This window comes from Taurulus bubalis, assembly GCF_910589615.1.
Source record: "Taurulus bubalis genome assembly, chromosome: 16".
Taxonomy (NCBI): domain Eukaryota; kingdom Metazoa; phylum Chordata; class Actinopteri; order Perciformes; family Cottidae; genus Taurulus; species Taurulus bubalis.
This window is the reverse complement of record NC_136604.1, coordinates 14437277-14454910: the sequence shown is the minus strand read 5'-3', so window position 1 is coordinate 14454910 and position 17634 is coordinate 14437277. Positions and strand designations below refer to the sequence as shown.

Sequence of the window (17634 nt, the reverse complement as noted above, 5' to 3'; positions counted from 1 at the left end):
TGTCTGTTATTGTTGTTACTTGGGCATTCAGTCATGCTGACACATGAAGCAAGTTCTGCTTAGTGTAGAGGTGACAGCTGAGGACTGGGAAACGCACTAGGACCATGCGGAAACCACGCCAGGCTCCCAGTTCCCTCCCATATCCTCTTGTGTCGTCATCGGGGTCCTAGTATAGTATGTAAAAAATAAATAAAACAAACAAACATGAAAAAAGTCATGATCTTGCATGGCATAAAGTACCATATTTTCTTATCACATACTAAACTTATACTGATATTTGTTATGATATACTATATTTTTACAACATTGTCATATTACTTTTTTTTAAATGTTTTTTACGACATAATTATCGTTCTTTATGACTACTATGATATTTTGATGGAATACCATACTTTTGTTTAACATTTTTATCTCATGTGATACACTTTTTTAAATAACCTGCTATAATATACTTTTTATAACATTCTAAAGTTTTACTTTTTATGACATACTATACAATATATTATACTATGTACTTTAAGATGTTTTTTTCCCGAGTCCTTTATGGCCTACTATACTATGATATTGTAATTTATTTTATGGCATACTATACTTTAACATTTTGAACATTTGTAATGATATTTTTCATGAAATACTATACTTACTGAAACAATAATCAAAGTAATTACACTATTTTTGCTTTTACTGGCATTTTCCTCTCTTTGAGTTTGTCCAGCATCCTCTGATCTCACCTCTCCTCACCTTGAAGTTCTTGTCTCCATCCTGTCCGTTGCTCCTCCCCCAACCCCATGTGTCTTTTCCCTGAGAACCAACAAAGACGACAAATGAGCTTCTTAAAGACTGTAATGTCAGCTTCAGGAGTTCTGGACATCAGAGACATATGTATGATGAAGTGTAAATCGCACTGAATGATGCCTGAACGCCCATGTATTTTACAAACCATATCTTTTATTTTATAATGTTTTGTATGCATTCAATATTCAACATGAATGATTAAGAACATATATTCTACCTCAGAGCTTCAGCAGAGAGAAATTATTATCTCAATTCTGTATATTATTTATATTCTTTCCATTTGTCATCTATTTAGGCTGCATATCTTTTAAGTGTGAGACGAATACAAGTATCTATCTTAACATGCAACATAACGGACAGATAAAGTAAAGGAAAGACTACATTACCCATTTCTGTGACATTGGGATCCAGCATCTGACCTCAGTTTTAGGAATTATGGTCAGACTTTGTGGCCAGTTGTATCATATTTAATAAGAAAGAACAAGGAAGAAAAAAGCAGACGACTGATAATAGCTGTTGTTTATGAATTGCCTCAAGCAACAACACACACCATTTATCTGCAACTATATTCCTGCCAGATACGTTGGTGGAATAATTCAACCGATCAGCCATCAGTCTATAAATACTCAGTCACTAGGTTGTCTCGAGTGGTACACGAGAAATACAGCACAGTTGATGTGGTGTTGTTATGATCGGATCGGTTCGTTAGTCTTTGGTCGTCTCCAATAAGAGTAATGTTTTTCTCAAACCTCAACACCCTCCATTTGCTTTGACAGTAGTATTGAAATAATGTAATGTACAGTAACAACTGTGTAGCACTGCCATTCACACATACAAGTTTACATTATCCCTTCAAAGGAAGCACATCATTCCCAAACAGGTTCAATAACTTCAGTTCGTATTAAGAGCAATGTAGTTTTATTGGTCTTGAGTTATTTATGCTGAATGGGCAGCGAGAGGGACATTCTTTGCGTGCGCTGCTTTACATGGTTTTCACAGGACACGATAACTCAGTTATAATGTGAGAAAAGCAAACTGTCAATTAACACATTAAAATGTCCACATTGGAATCAATAAAAAAAAAAAGACAAAAAAGACTTACCCCATGATTGAATAATTTTCATTGAGGAATTTAAACTAAGGGTTAAAAGTATTCTCTTAAAAATTAAAAAATAAAGAAAGCTAACAAAAAGAATACGATCACAGATTTAGGTTTTGTTTGGTTGAGAAACAAATAATGGTCAGAGGCACTGGTTCAGGAGGGGGAGAAAGCTGCCCTCGATAAGGAGGACGTCATCCTTTTCTTTGAGTATCAGAGAAGAGGGTTTCCTCTGCAAGGACATACACATATACAGACACAGGCAGAGGTATGGCCAGATCTCCACATTCAGAAGAATCAGAGTATCACACTCCCAATCATTACAGTAATATCGGGAGGAGAAAGTCCTCCCCTGGATAGAAATTGCAGTTTGAGGTCCAATCATGTAGTGACAGGTAAGCAGTGCAATGGCACCCTCTCTGGTAGAGTAGGGTGCTACAATTAAATATCTTGTGTGACAGAACCCAACATAATGAGGAGACAGGCATTAGGTACATGACATAGCATACAGCATCACCTTAACAAGGCTGAAGTGGCACAGATGACAGGTAAAGAGACAGAGTATAAGATATTTACGACTGAAAGTGTCACAGTTCAAATGTGCAATTTCTTTACAGCAGCTCTGGCAGTGCTCCACCAAAAACTGCAGATTCCACCCTCTAATCCCATGTCAGTTGTCTTTTTCTTTTTAAATCACATCCTGTGAATGGGAAATGACACAGGTATAATAGGTATAGGTATATATAGGAACAGAGGGAGGAGTGATTGGCTCGTTCACAGGTCGTTCGGGTTAACAATGGTGAAGTCAGAGTCCTTGCTGTGGGTGGAGCCCTCGTCTGGGCTGGAAGAGCCCGAGGTGGTGCCGGCCATCAGGGGGTCATTGAAGGTCCCGGCCGCACCCTCGGGCTCCATTCGCACCAAGCCGCGACCTCGCCTGATCGGAGGTGTGCGCTCGGCTGCAGCCTTTCCTCCGCCATCGGCAGCAGCCAGGTCTCCGTCCTGGCACACCAGGATGTAGTCGTCCCAGTTCTTACCCTCGGAGCCAAGGCAGGACGCCACCTACACATGAGAGACGGTAAGGGTCGCCCGTGTCTTTTTCTTGTGTTCGCGGAAACTCTGCCTCCGTCACTTGAAATTATTGCTGGTGTCAGTAGCCAACAATGCTGTTTGAACACAGTTTTGTTGCCTCAACCTAACCACGACTGAAAACAACAAGTCAGTAAAGTCTAAAAATACGTTTCTCACATGACACAAACCCCAGTCTACTGTTTGACCTTCCCATCCACCACAACCTCCTCCCTGGATGACCTTTGTCGCTCTTTATACGACTGGGCAGGGGATAAGGGGGCCAGGTGTAAACAGCCGAAGAGCTGCTGTGTGACTATTCTCACACGGGTGCAAATAGAAACTCTGTTAAATTATTTACATTACTTAATCTAGTGGATGTAGAAGATGTGTACATCAACCAAAGCTTTATAACTACTGCCTGCTGCATCTTTGGCCTTAAAGCTCAATGTAGTCAAATGCAATAATTTAGTTGCTGTATGACGCAGCATAACTTTGGGTGATTCATTCCTAATGGACAGCTTTAGCGGGCTAATCCTGCAAATAATACAATTCTGGTACAAATATCGGATCATTTTCGCACACGGTACAATTTGTTGGCTTGAAAATGATCGGATTTAAAGATACTGAACGTTGGATCAAAAGGTCAAATAATAAGACCAAACAACTGAAAACTAATCCTGTCTGAAAGGAGTGCCGTAGTGAATACTGAAATATGCCGACAGTGCAGAACTCTAATACCAGCAGGCTAAAAGATTAATTATCGTAAATTAACCGGTTGCTCAGGTTGGGCCATTGCCGGCTCTCCCGCTGCTTCTTCTTCTACTTCTTCCTCCTCCTCTTCCTTCTCATCTGTGCCCACTATCCTCCCGTCCAGGTCAGAGTCTCGGCTCTGTCTGCTGGTTCCTTGTTGGTGGTGCTCAACGTGGGGATTGTTGGCACTCAGAGCAGTTTCAGCGGCGGCTGTGGAGGTGTAGTGATCGTCAGCGATGGCGATCACCTCGTTCTCCTCAGCCTCCAGCTGGCTTTGGTTGAAGCGCAGCGCTCCCTTAAGGATGTCTTTGACCTGACAGGATCCGGGATAACACATCAATGTGATAGAAACGGACATACTATCTTAACACGTGCATCTTGGTAAAACCTTACACCCCAGCCTGTTCGCGCCGCTCGGCTTCTGCCAATCGGCTTGTAGCTCCGTCACTGCAAGCTAAACACTCAGCAAAGTCACGACTGTTTGCTGTCCTGGCCCCTCAATGGTGAAATGAGCTCCCCATTGACGTCAGGACAGCAGAAAGTCTTTAGATTTTCCGTCGCAAACTAAAAACACATCTTTTTCGACTACACCTCGAATAGGGAAGGTAGCACTTTAGTAGCACTTAGATGGCACTTTGTAGTTTAACTTTGTTGAAGAAATTGTACTTTCTTAATTCTTGTTGATCCGAGTTTGTACTCATGGTGGAATTGCACTTATTGTAAGTCGCTTTGGATAAAAGCGTCAGCTAAATGAAATGTAATGCAATATCTTCTTCTCTATTCAAGTACAAAAACAGACTCACCTGTTTGAGTCCAGCTAGTGACACCAGGACATCATCCTCCTTCTGCAGGTGTTCTTGGAGAATCACTTCTTGGATATTACCTGTGGACATGTAATAAGCAGTCACCCACTCAGCTGTACAAACAGTGTCAAAATCCCCTAATTAGTTGAATGGATTACTGTAACAAATTTGCTTTGAAATCGTGAGCTGCATCCCCAAAACTCCCCATTTGCAACCTAGTGCACACAGTACTCTAGAATGTTATGTATTTTGTCCCATATTTCAGCAAGAAATGTGGTGTCCAAAGCATGTGCAGTTATTTCTGGATTAAAATACAACGTGCTTGACCTACATAGATAGAGACCCAAATAAACAAAAACATTGCAAAATTTCTATAAAAAGACAACAAATTCCATATTAAAGTCCAGATTAAAGTTGAATAGAAGCTACCTGACCATTTGCACTATAATGTATAGTGTATTTTTCTAATGGGTTGTTTTGTTATGTGTATTGTATGTATCTTTCCTGTACTTAAATGCATGTACAATAAAGTAAATATAATGTAAATAAAAGAACATTTTGATGAACAAAACACAGGTATTTGTGTCCATTAGTCTCCACACAAACCTAAATGTTACATGTCAATGTTTATTTAAATACAATGCTGGATTTATTTATTACAGATGCTAACACAAAAGGTTTTTTGTATATTAAATAATGTTTTAAACGCTGAAAAGGAACAAGGACATTCAACCATTCGTAGCTAGAGCACATATTTCTAGTTGCTGTACTCACAGATGTGTGTGTTCATCATCCTGGAACAGTATTTGCTCATGGCCTCCAAATCGTTGATCTGGCCCTGCAGGAATGATACCTGAGCTTCCAGGTCCTCCTCCTGTTGCAAAAGCAGAGGGTAACAAAGGGGAGCTTAGTAAGTAGAGGGTCAAGAAACCCAGAGAGGAGTTAGGGTTGTAACTGGAAGAGAGGATTAATAAGTGAGACAAACAGAGGCTCAGACATGCAGACGGAGAACGTTTACGAGAACAGATGGCAGGCCGAACCGCTCACCGACTCTTTCTTGCCCATGGTCTTGCTGTGGGAGCGAGAGCGAGTGATGTTGAAGAACGAATCCTTCTTGGCGGCGGAGAGGGGCGGAGAAGAAGTGCCGACATCACTCCCTCTGGAAGGGGGAAGAGGTGGGCAGCCTGTGGATTGAGGCCGCCCACCTGAGAGGCTTTCTGTGCTGGGGGAGGAGCTAACTGTCCTGGAACTTTGGCCTGAGAAAGAGGGAGGACAGAAGACACAATATTAAAAACACAATACGTACACAGCTCCCATTAAAGAAATAAAATGTATCATCTCAAGTTGTCATGTACTTTTATAACAGTACAATGTTGCTTGAGCATGGATGTATTTATTCGAGACCTTGGGATCAATATGTCTCATAAATAGGTTGATTTTAAATTAGGGAGTAGAGGGATACAATAAGAATGTGAAGCCTCGGTCGTGCAATAATTGGAATTATTAAAGGAATTGTAAAAAAACAAAAAAAAAAAACAAGAATAATTGGATTTATTACTTTTGCATTTAAATGAAGCATTAATAACTGAATTATAAAATGAAATAGCCAATGAATTTAACTTTTTAAACTTAAAGTTTTTGCAATTCCTTTTATATTTTTAGTTTTCTTTACAGTATCAAATTTGTCTTGGCTTTGACTTATAAAATAATTACATTTAAAGACGTGCAACCAGTGTGCCACCTAAAACGTAAAGGAGATTGAACCCACAGAGCAGCAGCGGGAGCATTGATTGGTCGGACTCTCCACGTTCCCCGCCAACATAAAACAGCTTGCCAATCAATGCCCCTGCTGTTGCTCTGTGAATGATGTTCATTAATTCATCATTTAAATGCACATTTATTTGATTGTATACAAAATATTACATGTATTAAGTAACTATAACTAAACATGATTCAAAGCCTCTATAGCAGAGGGATATTAGAAAACCATGTTCCTTTGCATATTCAAAGAAAATATTGAAACTTTCAAACACATGAGACACACACACACACACACACATCTTTTGAGTGTTCAAAGCAATGTTGAGAGCAGATGCCACAACACAACCATAACGTTTATGTCATCAGTGTAATTTGTAGAGCGCTGTGATCTCCCTCTGCTGGTCGACATTGGTCGTTACATGCTTCAGACACAATGTCCATTTACTGCAACATTGACCAAACTAGCTGCTGGTAAAGCAGCAGGAACAGTGAATGACAAACGTTTTGTGTGCAGACATGCAACGGCGACACAATAATGGATGAGAGGGGAGCGGTTGTCACACAAGCCGTTGCCATGGTAGCAGTTACCTTGTGTGTCAGTGTGAGTCTGGGTTGGGAGAGAGTCCTGAGAGACTCCACCTGAAACTACATCTGACAGATAGGAGAGTCAAAGCTCATGCTGCCACACCCACACTAACCAACGTTTGCAGATATTCAGATAATCTGCACTGCTGTTACATCTGTACATGCAGCTAATCCACAAATGACATACCAGCGAACAAAAGTGCAAATGTGTGTCCTGCTGCTCACCTTTGCTGAGGTGGACAGGCATGCTCTCGGACTTGAGCAGGCGGTAGTGCTGAGTCTGGGCGTGGCTCTGGGGCTGCAGTGGGGCTTGGCCTGACGGGGTCTCAGTCAGTGGGTGAGGCAGGGCGGGCGCGGGGGCCGACGCGGGGGAAGTTGACGAGGAGGAGGACGACGAGGAATGTACCTCGCTGTTGATTGGCGAGATGCCGCCAGACCCGCCCGATATTGCCGGCGAGATGAGCTTCCTGCCAAAGCTCAGCAGGCTGCTGGAGACCTTGTTGATGTTGAGCGGGGCTGTTTTTGTACTGGGGCCAGAACTGGAAAGACAGAAGTATTTTTGAGGTGAATAAGGAAAAAAAAGCACCTGCAGACAGAACGCTTTTAGACCTCACCTTCAAAACATTCAGGAGCTTGTTATCAGCAGTCTAAAGTCACAGAGCACTCTGTTCTTGTATGTGCTAACAAGATCAGAACAGTCTCATCTCCTGTGGTAGTTTCCTGACTAACAAACAAGCACAAGGCCGATTCCTCAGGCGGGTGACTGTGCGCAAACCAACGCCTCGTGAGAACTGGTGCAGTTCGAGCAGTGTCTTCAGACATATTTTGAATACACACCTGTTTGTAACATATGAATGGTTAGTGAAGTGATTTAGAAGTTTTTATCTATATTTTGGTACTTTTTCCCGATGTGAAAAGTGATGATCTGTGAAATCTGTTATGACCCATTAAAAATCCACCTCAGTTTCCTGTGAAGGATGACATCTTTTCTTTTACAGTCGCTTGAAAAGTCTCCAAGAGGATTAATGTTTCATAAACAAATTGAAACGCCAACCGAAGTATTTTCAGCTAAAAGTGGACGATTTAAAAAAGGTCACACTGACTTTTTTACTTTGGGAGAAGAACAAGTGTGTGTGTGAGTGCTAGTGTGTTTTTTACCGTGTCTTGTTCATCAGGTCAGCTCCCCTTGTTTTGTAGTAATCAAGGTTCTGCTGGAACTGGTAGTTGACCGGTCGCGGATAGTTCTAAAATATATACAGATGTATACATATTAGTAACAGAATAAACATCTTCTTATTCTTTCAGAAAGAAATGTCTCTAATGTGCGTAATAAACAGGGGGAAACATGTCAACCCAACCTGTGCACACGCATGACCACATAAACAAGCCAATATGAGTGCCTTGATGTCTCTGAGTCAGCACATATGAGCAACGAGCATCTTTCTGCCCGCCCTTTGCCTCCTTGTCATTAGGGATGATGCCCCCTCCCCCAGGTGCAGCGTGATGTGGATGTGCTATGACATTGTCTTTCACCTGGGGGGGGAACCCTGTCACGTTGGATCAGTACCTTCCTGTATATTTTATCCCAAAAGAGGAGTGGACAGAAGTGTGGTGAGTTTTTAAAAAAAAAAATGTTTATACGGTACGGGGCAGTGAATTTGGTGGAAGCAGGACGGTGGGGTGATAGCTAAGGTTCACATATATACATATCAAAAGATAGTTTTCATATAAAAAGGAGAATGTAATCTGTGTGTGTGCGTGTGTGTGTGTGTGTGTGTGTGTGTGTGTGTGTGTGTGTGTGTGGTCCCCCTCTGCTACATCCTGTATACAAATGTTTGCATATTTTCATTTTACATTAACCAAAGTAGCAGAAGTTCTTAAGGTGTCGACACTAATGTCTTCACTCTCACCGTCTTGCATCACAACTGTTTAACATTACACATAATTACTTTATTGTAATAGGAAGAAGTTACTATAACTAGGAAACAGCATTTCTTAATTTTTAGAGACACCGTGTTTTCTTTGGGACATTTCCAAGTTTTTAATTCTATATTCAAATTTATTATTGTGGTCAACTGAAACATATCTGTATACAAAAATAACTCACCTAGCTGAAATTACAAAGCCAATTTATGCACCTATAACAAAAATGTATTACTGTATACGGGAGGATGTTTTTAAATGAAGCTGCAAAACGGTACATGCAATTTGTGGCAAGAAGTAATCCTTTTCGCTAACTTGATTAAGCAAACCTATAGTCAAAATAAATATAATTCTGTCAAATGTCTCCTTTGGACTTTCTTTAGTCCTTTATTGTGTCTAAATCATGGTTGGTATTGAATAAACTCCAGCCCATATTGTATATTCTAGGTAACAGAACAGACCTTTTGTAGCACTGAGAGTAACACATTTTAATAGGGGTTGGACTAAAATATCATTTTATGCTTAAATCAAAGATTCTGTTGTTTTTTTTGTTTTGTTTTTTAACTCAAGCTTCAAATGTCTGTTTTCATATTTAATTGTCCTTACAAAATGATTTGGTGTAATTGTAGTTATATAAATGTAATTTACAGTGCTGTAAGATTGCTGCTAGAACGCTCCATTAATACAGCGCAGGCCTCACTTTGTGTGAGGCAAGACGGAGGGAATTTATATCTTGAGGACTTATAAGATCGGTCTAGTTCCCACAAGATATTTATACCAATGTCTGTGAGGAGAATGTTTTTGAGGTAGCCGTGATTACCTACAGTACTGACCTTTGTGGTTGAGGTTTCTAAGTCTTGCAGAATGTGTCGAAATGCGATTCCTGCTTGCGAGGCATAATGCGTGAAATAGTTAAGTATTAGTTACCTGTAACTGTCTCAACCTTGATCTCTGATATTATTTAAATGTTGCTCGTTTCTAACAAGATATAGATAGCTTCATTCACATGTCACACACAGTATAGACACTAAACATCTGTGCAACATCCTCTTCCTTATTTGCCGGATTAAACGGTTCATTGCCTGCACCTGTGCTCTGTGTATTTAGAGTAAGTGCCTTAAAATCATATGTAACCACTGAAGTGTGTGACACTGAAACATTTGCAGCAAACTTTGACGACTAAGCATTTTTGCACAGCGCAAAAATACTTTTTGGTCTTCACTACACATGATGTTCAGAGAATTCAGAATGTTTTGTAGAAGTATTTGCAGAAGTGTTCACTTCTGCAAATATGCAAAAACAGTACCGCCTGTGATAAGAGCTGAATAATCCTCACTTTCTCTTCTCCACGGGAACTTGTGACCAGCCAGGCACAATGAAACTGCTTCATATACCACAATGGGAGTTTCAGTGAAATTGAAGAGCAACAAACACAAACACTAAACCACATCACTGTTGATCATGGGAACTAAATCAGCATGGAAAGTAACAACAGAACAAGGATGTTCTCACTACTTCCGCTAGTGTGGTTTTCTTACTTTGGGATCTCGGAGGAATAGAGCCTTTTGCAGCAGGGAGTTGATGTCTCCTAAAGGAGGGTAGTGCATTAGCAGGCCAAGGCAGGTCTGGAAGTTACTAGCAATGACTGAAACGGACAACAAATGCAGTATTAGTGATTCTGTAAACCTCAGAACTCATTCAAACATAGCATGTTATCACATTTGCACGGTGTCAAATTAATTCTGAAATGTATCAGTGACAAAGGCTTTTTTTTAAGGCTTCCTTAAACTTGATTGCATATGCTTTCATAATTAGGCTCAAATGAGAAAACTAATACTTAGTACAACGTTGCCATGACACTGAGGCACTGAGAGACGCCAGAGAGGTCCCACAGCTGCATCATACATCTAGCGCACAGTCAAGTGATCAAGTGTTCTTAACAATTCTATCATTTCTTGTCACTTCAGGGTGCACTTCAGAAAAGCACCTCTCTGGTGAACAGCTTCCCAGTTCTTCTAAGGACACTTTCAGTAGCTGTAACAGCCCTGCAGTGCTACTGATCAACATCATCACTGTCTTTTGTGTTCAGTGTTTGCAACTTAAGATTGTATTTTTCAGTTTTCCTTCATAAAGTATACTTTGGTATGGAATTGAAAGTTCAGGTTGATTGAAAAGTCTTCGGAATTTCTGCATGCATGTAGTTCCTTGGCTGACATCGGTTCTATAACAGCAAGTGTCTTACTTAAAGACACTTACAGTAAGCAGGGACAATACGGGATGTTTGCCAACATTAAAGCTTAAAACCCCATCTAGTATGGCAGCAAACGTCTACTGTATTCTATTTAAAGCAATATGACGCCATCTGCTTAAATGAGGTGGAGTAAATCACATTCTTCCAGTTAAGGGTATCTTATGAAATGACATGCTACAAAGACAACACATGGCGTTATTGGATTATTTCAGTAATAAATGGAGCGTACGAGCGTCTCGGATGTAGAGCAGCATAGCCACAAAGATGTAGTCGACCAGGTCCAGAGTGATGCTGTCCGCAAAGAGGGCATCCCACATCACCAGCAGGTCCTGGAGCGGGAACTCGCGGCCGAACAACAGACGTACCCACCGGCTGCGGGACAGACAGACAGAGAGCGAAACAGGGTAACTGTATGTGTACAGCTGAGGGTCCAAAAGCATCAGACGCCCTGAGATACAGGTGTAAATACTGACATGCCATAAATTTGCGGGGCAATCTCCAGCCGGTTGAGGTGCATGTGCAGTTCGATATCGTTCTTCTTCACCAGCAGGTCCTGGATGCGGTTGACTTTGGTCACTATGGCAACAGACGGCCCCGAGTCCTGGGGCCGAGCGAACGGGATGCTGGTGAGCATCTCGTCCTTACCCTGGAGCAGCAGATCATTATGTAATTAGCATATCATTATAGGATACGTGTCCATATGATCAACATTTACTGTCATAGAACCATCAGTTTGATCCTTAATATTTGTATGAAAACAAACGCCATTTATTTTCATCAATAGCCACTCAATTTATCTACATTCTGTAATTACCTCACTGTATAGATGTTTAGATTGGTAGTGGCAGCCCTTCCCATGCTGGATTTAAATTGCCTTCCTAAATTTGAATGATTCACAGTAAATTAGCCTTCCCTATTACTTCTATTGCCATAACTGAGCCATTGCTGCTAATATAAACCCAACATTTCCTACTGCTGCAAATTCAAATTAAAGCCATCAACTGGCAAAACATGGGATGGCTTTAATTGTGACGCAGTCACGGGAAATGCATGCATTTTTAACCAGGATCAGTCATCACAAATGTGTTTACAAACAAGACAAGGGTCACATATAGTATTTTGTATACAGTGAATCCGTTTTAAATATTGCAGGGAGTAATGGCACAAGAAGCAGACGTCACAGTGAGCAGTTAGATGAAGAGCTGCAGGCGACAGGCTGCTCTCTGCAGACTTATCGATAACAAACTCTTTACTGTGACCTGCTGTTGTGTGGAAAACTACTCGCGTCGTGCAGCATGAAATCAGATCACTGTTGCAATTACTATTGACCGCCTTCTTTATAAAAAAATGTGTTTGTTTGGCTGCATTGTACAGAGAGCATTCCTCTGGTGTAATGCTCAAGTGTTTGCTGTAGCATTACGTCACACTTGACTTAATGTCATGTTTTCTGTGCAGTCATTATAGCACAATGTCAAAAGCAGCTCTTCAGATCACACTGACCTTCCTCACTTCCCTCTCATAGCTGGAGAACCACGGCTCTGCTGTGTCCATGAGCTGAGAGAACAAGGCACTATAGAGAGGTGTGTGTGTGGGGGGAGGGGGGGGGAGGGGGGGGGGGGGGGGGGGAGGAGGAGGGGGGGAACAAAGAGAAATCATGAGCAAACAAAGAGGGGATATATGTTGGAATATGGAAACCGACATGCAAGTTAGTTCCAGTTATTTGAAAAGTAATACAATTTCTGAACATGAACACTAGTAGTTTGTCCCATATTACAAGAGTACTCACTAGGCATCATGCTCAAGATACTCCGGGTTCAACAGACACTTCATCTCCTCACTGTGGGAAAATAAAAAGTGATCTTACTTCTGACTACAGCACACGCTACTGAGGTAAAAGTAGGTCTTAACGATGTTTATGGAAACTAAAAGAGTAAAAGAGTTCACGGTTACGAGGAAGTGACCTGGGGCTGGCCGTCTCGCTGGCATGCTGGAAGGCTTGATGGTCACAGTGCAGCACAAACACTATGGGAGCTAGCAACTCGTGCATCCCCTACAGACAGAGAAGAAGAGCGTGTAAGACGTAAAAAGGGCAGGGGGAAGAGAAATGATGGTTCATTTGTGGTCAGTCTTTCTTTAATAGTGATGCACGAGGTTTCTAATCAGTGATGACAGGTTTAATTGAGATATTGTTAGCCACTGCCCGGCCATGTGTCACTTCCAGTTTGCAAAAAAGATGCTTTACTGGGCGTCTATTCATGCGCTGGCACCTGGACTGGACGGGGAGAGAGAGAGAGAGAGACAGAGAGAGAGAGACAGAGAGAGAGAGACAGACAGAGAGAGAGAGAGAGACAGACAGACAGACAGACAGAGAGAGAGAGAGAGAGACAGACAGACAGACAGACAGACAGAGACACACACACACACACACACACACACACACACACACACACACACACACACACACACACACACACACACACACACACACACACACACAGAATATTGTGTGAGGCTGTTTTACAAGAGCAAAACAGCCTCACACTTTCGCAGGTGCACTACTTGTCTGTACGAGTCTGAAGTGTTTAAGATAGTAAGATTTTAGCAAAGATTCATGCGTTTGAGAAGTAGTGAACGTACGACCGGATAAAAGAGACTTTAGATTATTTTGCACGAGTTGTGTGCGAGTTTGTAAACGGATGTTTTGATGTAACTTTGCTGTTGTTGAACGTGGCCCATTTACTTTAATTCATCAAGAAGTATCAGTTTTTTTAAATCTTCAAGGTAGGGAGAGTAATAAATATACAAGTGGTCCATCTGTGGGTGATGTAGTCCTTTAAGCTCTGTGAATGGCTGTTGGGACAATGTATCAATTGTACCTGTTTATACAGCAACTGTTCATTTTCTCTGGCAAAACAGAAGAGAATGTCAGTCAGCTTGGTTCTCACGTCGTCGTCCTGGAAGTAACGAATCTCTGGGAACCTGATAAGAGATGAAAGTAGAAGTCAGAAAGCTTTCAGGCGTGAGGTAAAAATCTGTTTTTAAAATACATAATAATACTAATAAAAAACAGAATGATGGTGTTACTGACGTTCTCAACACGTCCTGCTTGATCATCCCCTTCAGGTCTTTATCTTGGAAAAACCTGTTCCACAAGCTCTGGACAGCAGAGGAAAAACAAGACGTACACAAACAAACACTATTCAGAAACAAGGGAGCCACTGTGACACCTCGACAACTAGAAAGAGTGACCATTCCAAGATTGACTGGGAAAAATAACTATTCTCCATATAATGAGTAGCTACTTCAAAGTTCTGACAGTTATTTGCATTTAGGCCGAGATAATAAATATAAATATCTGTTCATTATTGGAAATGTTATTCTTCATATATATTGAATTACATCCTCGTCTGTAGTTGTACATTTGCATATGTTGCTAGCCTGCTGTGTTGAATGGACCCGTACTTGTATGGCGCTTTTCTAGTTTCGACCACTCAAAGCGCATTAACACTACATGACATCATTCACCCACTGATGAGCGGAGCTACCATGCAAGGTGCCACATCAGATTATCAACCATTCATACACTGTAGGCGCAGCTACGGGAGAAATTTAGGGTCAAGTGTCTTGCTCAAGGACACATCGACATGGGCTAGAATGAATTGAACACAGTCTCCATTTTCTCTATAATTTGAACTAAATCACATATTTCTTTCCAGGAAACTTATCTAGAAGGCCAACAATAGCTCTTGTTTACTCTGTTATTATCAGTGTGGCTTTATGAGTGCATGACATCAACAAATCAGAAACTATGAATGGTAAATTAATTGTGAGATGAAGAAAAAAAACTAATTAGTTTTTCAAGATTTTAAACACTTTAATTATGAAGCCATTCAATTGATTTTGGATTATGCAATTAATACCTTAAAAAAATACATGTTAATGAATCAACATTAATGAATGACTGAAATGGTTTATAATTATTGCAACAACAGTCTGGAGGGAATGCATTAGAGCCACATTTTGCATGCAAATATGGAGCAACCGACTAACAACGCAAAGGAGACACAGAGTCACACCGTCACACCCAAGCACACACACTCACCCCCTCATCCTGTGACAGCGGGTTGTTGACAACCAGATCCTGCTGGCTTGCAGCTTTGCGAGGGTTGGTGATGTGCTGCGAAACAAAAAAAATATTAAAATAAAGAAAACATCAGGAAGATGTCAATAACAGCCATTCACAGATCATTGATCAGTAAATTCCTCAAGGGCTACACTGCCAGAAATGCATAACCAGAAATAACTGTAAGCAGTGAGAAGTTATGTTATGTTTTGTTTTGTGGTAGGGGAAGCAGCGAGTAATTCCTCACAACAATTATTAATTAAACACAATACATAATTATTTCTGACCACCATATCTAGATAAATGTAATCTAGGAGACCATTTATGAAGCCACAATGCACCACAAACTGCTGCAGAATCACAAAAAGCTACTGCAACTTGTGCAGGTGACTGTATGAGCATGTTCTCATCATGCCGAGGGAAGCGGCCACACAGGGGCGCTCTCACCGTCTCTTTGATCTTCTCATAGTGGGCCCGGTGCTCCTTGGTCTTGTTGATCCACTGAGCCTTGTCTTCTGGAAGAGCCTCAAGGTACAACTGCAGAGAGCCAGCACACAGGTTAGTGCATGCTCTCAGAAGCCATATGCATGCAGATAATTGACACTTTCAAAAAACTAAACTCGAGGCCGCCGTTTCCACCAAAAAAGGTCTGCAAGCTGCCAAAAGTGCGGTCTTTTATGAGCCAGGGAAATTGCCATAGCCACTTTAATGAAATTCGATAGGACTGCTTGAACCATTTGGCAGTTACCTTCCAGCACACGCTCCGAAAGCGGCTGCTCCTCAGTCGACCATTGATGCCTGCCTGCCGGATCCTGGCCATGTAATTACTGTTGAGGAACAAGTCGTCCCATTCTTTCCTGTGCGGAGGAGGGGAGGCAGAGGACGAGGAGATTTATGAGCTTCTCAACCCAAATTGGGCACAGTATTCCATCTCATGTGTCATCCAGCCAGTAAACCAGGAGGCTGGAGCAGTGAGCTGGGCCAAGAGTTTATGGTACACTCACACAAGAACATACTGGAAACACTCACCTGTATGAGAGGAAGGTTGACTGAGACTGTGAGTAAGTGCTGCTGTCAAGAGAGCCTCCTGTTAAAGCAGACACGGACACAACCACAAGGGGGCGATGTAAACAACCAGTGCAAAGGAGTGAAACCAGAAATCAATCATTTTCTAAGCTTAAGCAAAAATATAACATTTGACGATTGCCATTATAAAAGGAACTGGCCTCTTAACTGCTTTCAAATTACCAAACAGTTATTTTTAGGGCTTTTTTTCTCTCTGTCATGCAGTGAGGCAAAATGGGCCAGAAGCAGTGAAAGTGACGACAGAGAGTAAAGCACCATGCTCCTCTTCCTCTTTATTGGCAGTAATAAGTCTAATTTGGCCTGCAGGTGAACAAGCATTCAAGTCGGAGAGCTGTCTATCAACATTAGTTACAGGAGTAGATCATTCCACAGGGACACTCAGCATGAATATTCATCAGTTCCACAACACGCCAGCCCTCGACAGCTCTCCCTCACACGTAAACATAAAAAACACCCTCAGCCCGGGGGCGTTGCCTACCATGTCTGACTCACACCTCACAATGAGCTCCAAATTATGTTTTCACTCTTCATATCTTTAAGTTATTGTGACTCCCTATTTTACTCTATGACTCGTCTATCAATCAGAGCCTTAGTATCCATCATTCTTCTGAGTGGAAGAGTTTTAAGTTTAATACTGACTGCTTTTATGAAGGGATTGAACAAAATATATAAAAGGCTGGCATCAAGGATCAAATAAAGAACCGAACCATGTTAAGTCAAGGACCTAAAAAATGTCTTTGCCACAGGTTGCATTTGAGAGCTTAAGTCTTCGTCAAATCTACTGTGAAAGTTGACGTACTGCTGCGGTTCTTGTTGAAATTATTGAGCGGGTCAAAGCCTGTCTCCTGCTGCTCGTCAGTCTGCAGCGGGTGGCGGGTCTCGAAATTGGGGTGCTGCATGGCCGCGACCCAGCCAGATCTGGAGCAAGTAATACGAGACCAGAGAGAAGGAACAAAAAGAAGAAACTGGAATTAAACCACAGGTTAGGTTAGCAGTGGCACATTTAGGCAATATGGCACATGTATTCCTTCAATGGCCTACATGTACCATTGACAGTGATTGGAGGTCAACGTTAAAATATGCAGAATTTTCCCTTAAGTCTTCTTGAGCAGGAATGTTATTCTGACCACTTGCATGCCAAATCTATCTACTGCCATCACCTAAGTCCGCCCCGCTACTAACATTGAAAACAGTTCAACTGTTAAATCCCTGAACTTACTGTGACAGCCTCTTGATTCTTCTCCGCCAAGACTCAGAAGAAAAGAATGACTCTGCAGGAAGAGGGATAAACAAGGATGAAATTAAACACCTTCAGCCCACAGGGAAATAAAGAAAATGGTCCTTAAAGGGACAAAAGTGATTTGATGTTGTAAAAGGCAAATGTTTTTCT

At 41.5% G+C, this 17634-nt stretch overlaps 1 protein-coding gene across 1 annotated transcript; it reads right to left on the bottom strand.

Moving 5' to 3' along the window:
• Positions 1-1591: 1591 nt before the first annotated feature.
• Positions 1592-17143, bottom strand: tbc1d5 (TBC1 domain family, member 5; the record flags this gene model as incomplete). Its single annotated transcript, XM_079231786.1, has 21 exons — positions 1592-2953; positions 3735-4025; positions 4516-4595; positions 5290-5386; positions 5563-5771; positions 6865-6927; positions 7087-7400; positions 8020-8105; positions 10323-10429; positions 11265-11407; positions 11509-11681; positions 12536-12605; positions 12822-12872; positions 12997-13085; positions 13912-14014; positions 14124-14191; positions 15138-15212; positions 15606-15695; positions 15907-16015; positions 16188-16245; positions 17044-17143. The coding sequence occupies 21 exons, from the start codon at positions 17141-17143 to the stop codon at positions 2669-2671; spliced, it is 2661 nt and encodes an 886-aa protein (XP_079087912.1). The 3' UTR covers positions 1592-2668.
• Positions 17144-17634: the final 491 nt, after the last annotated feature.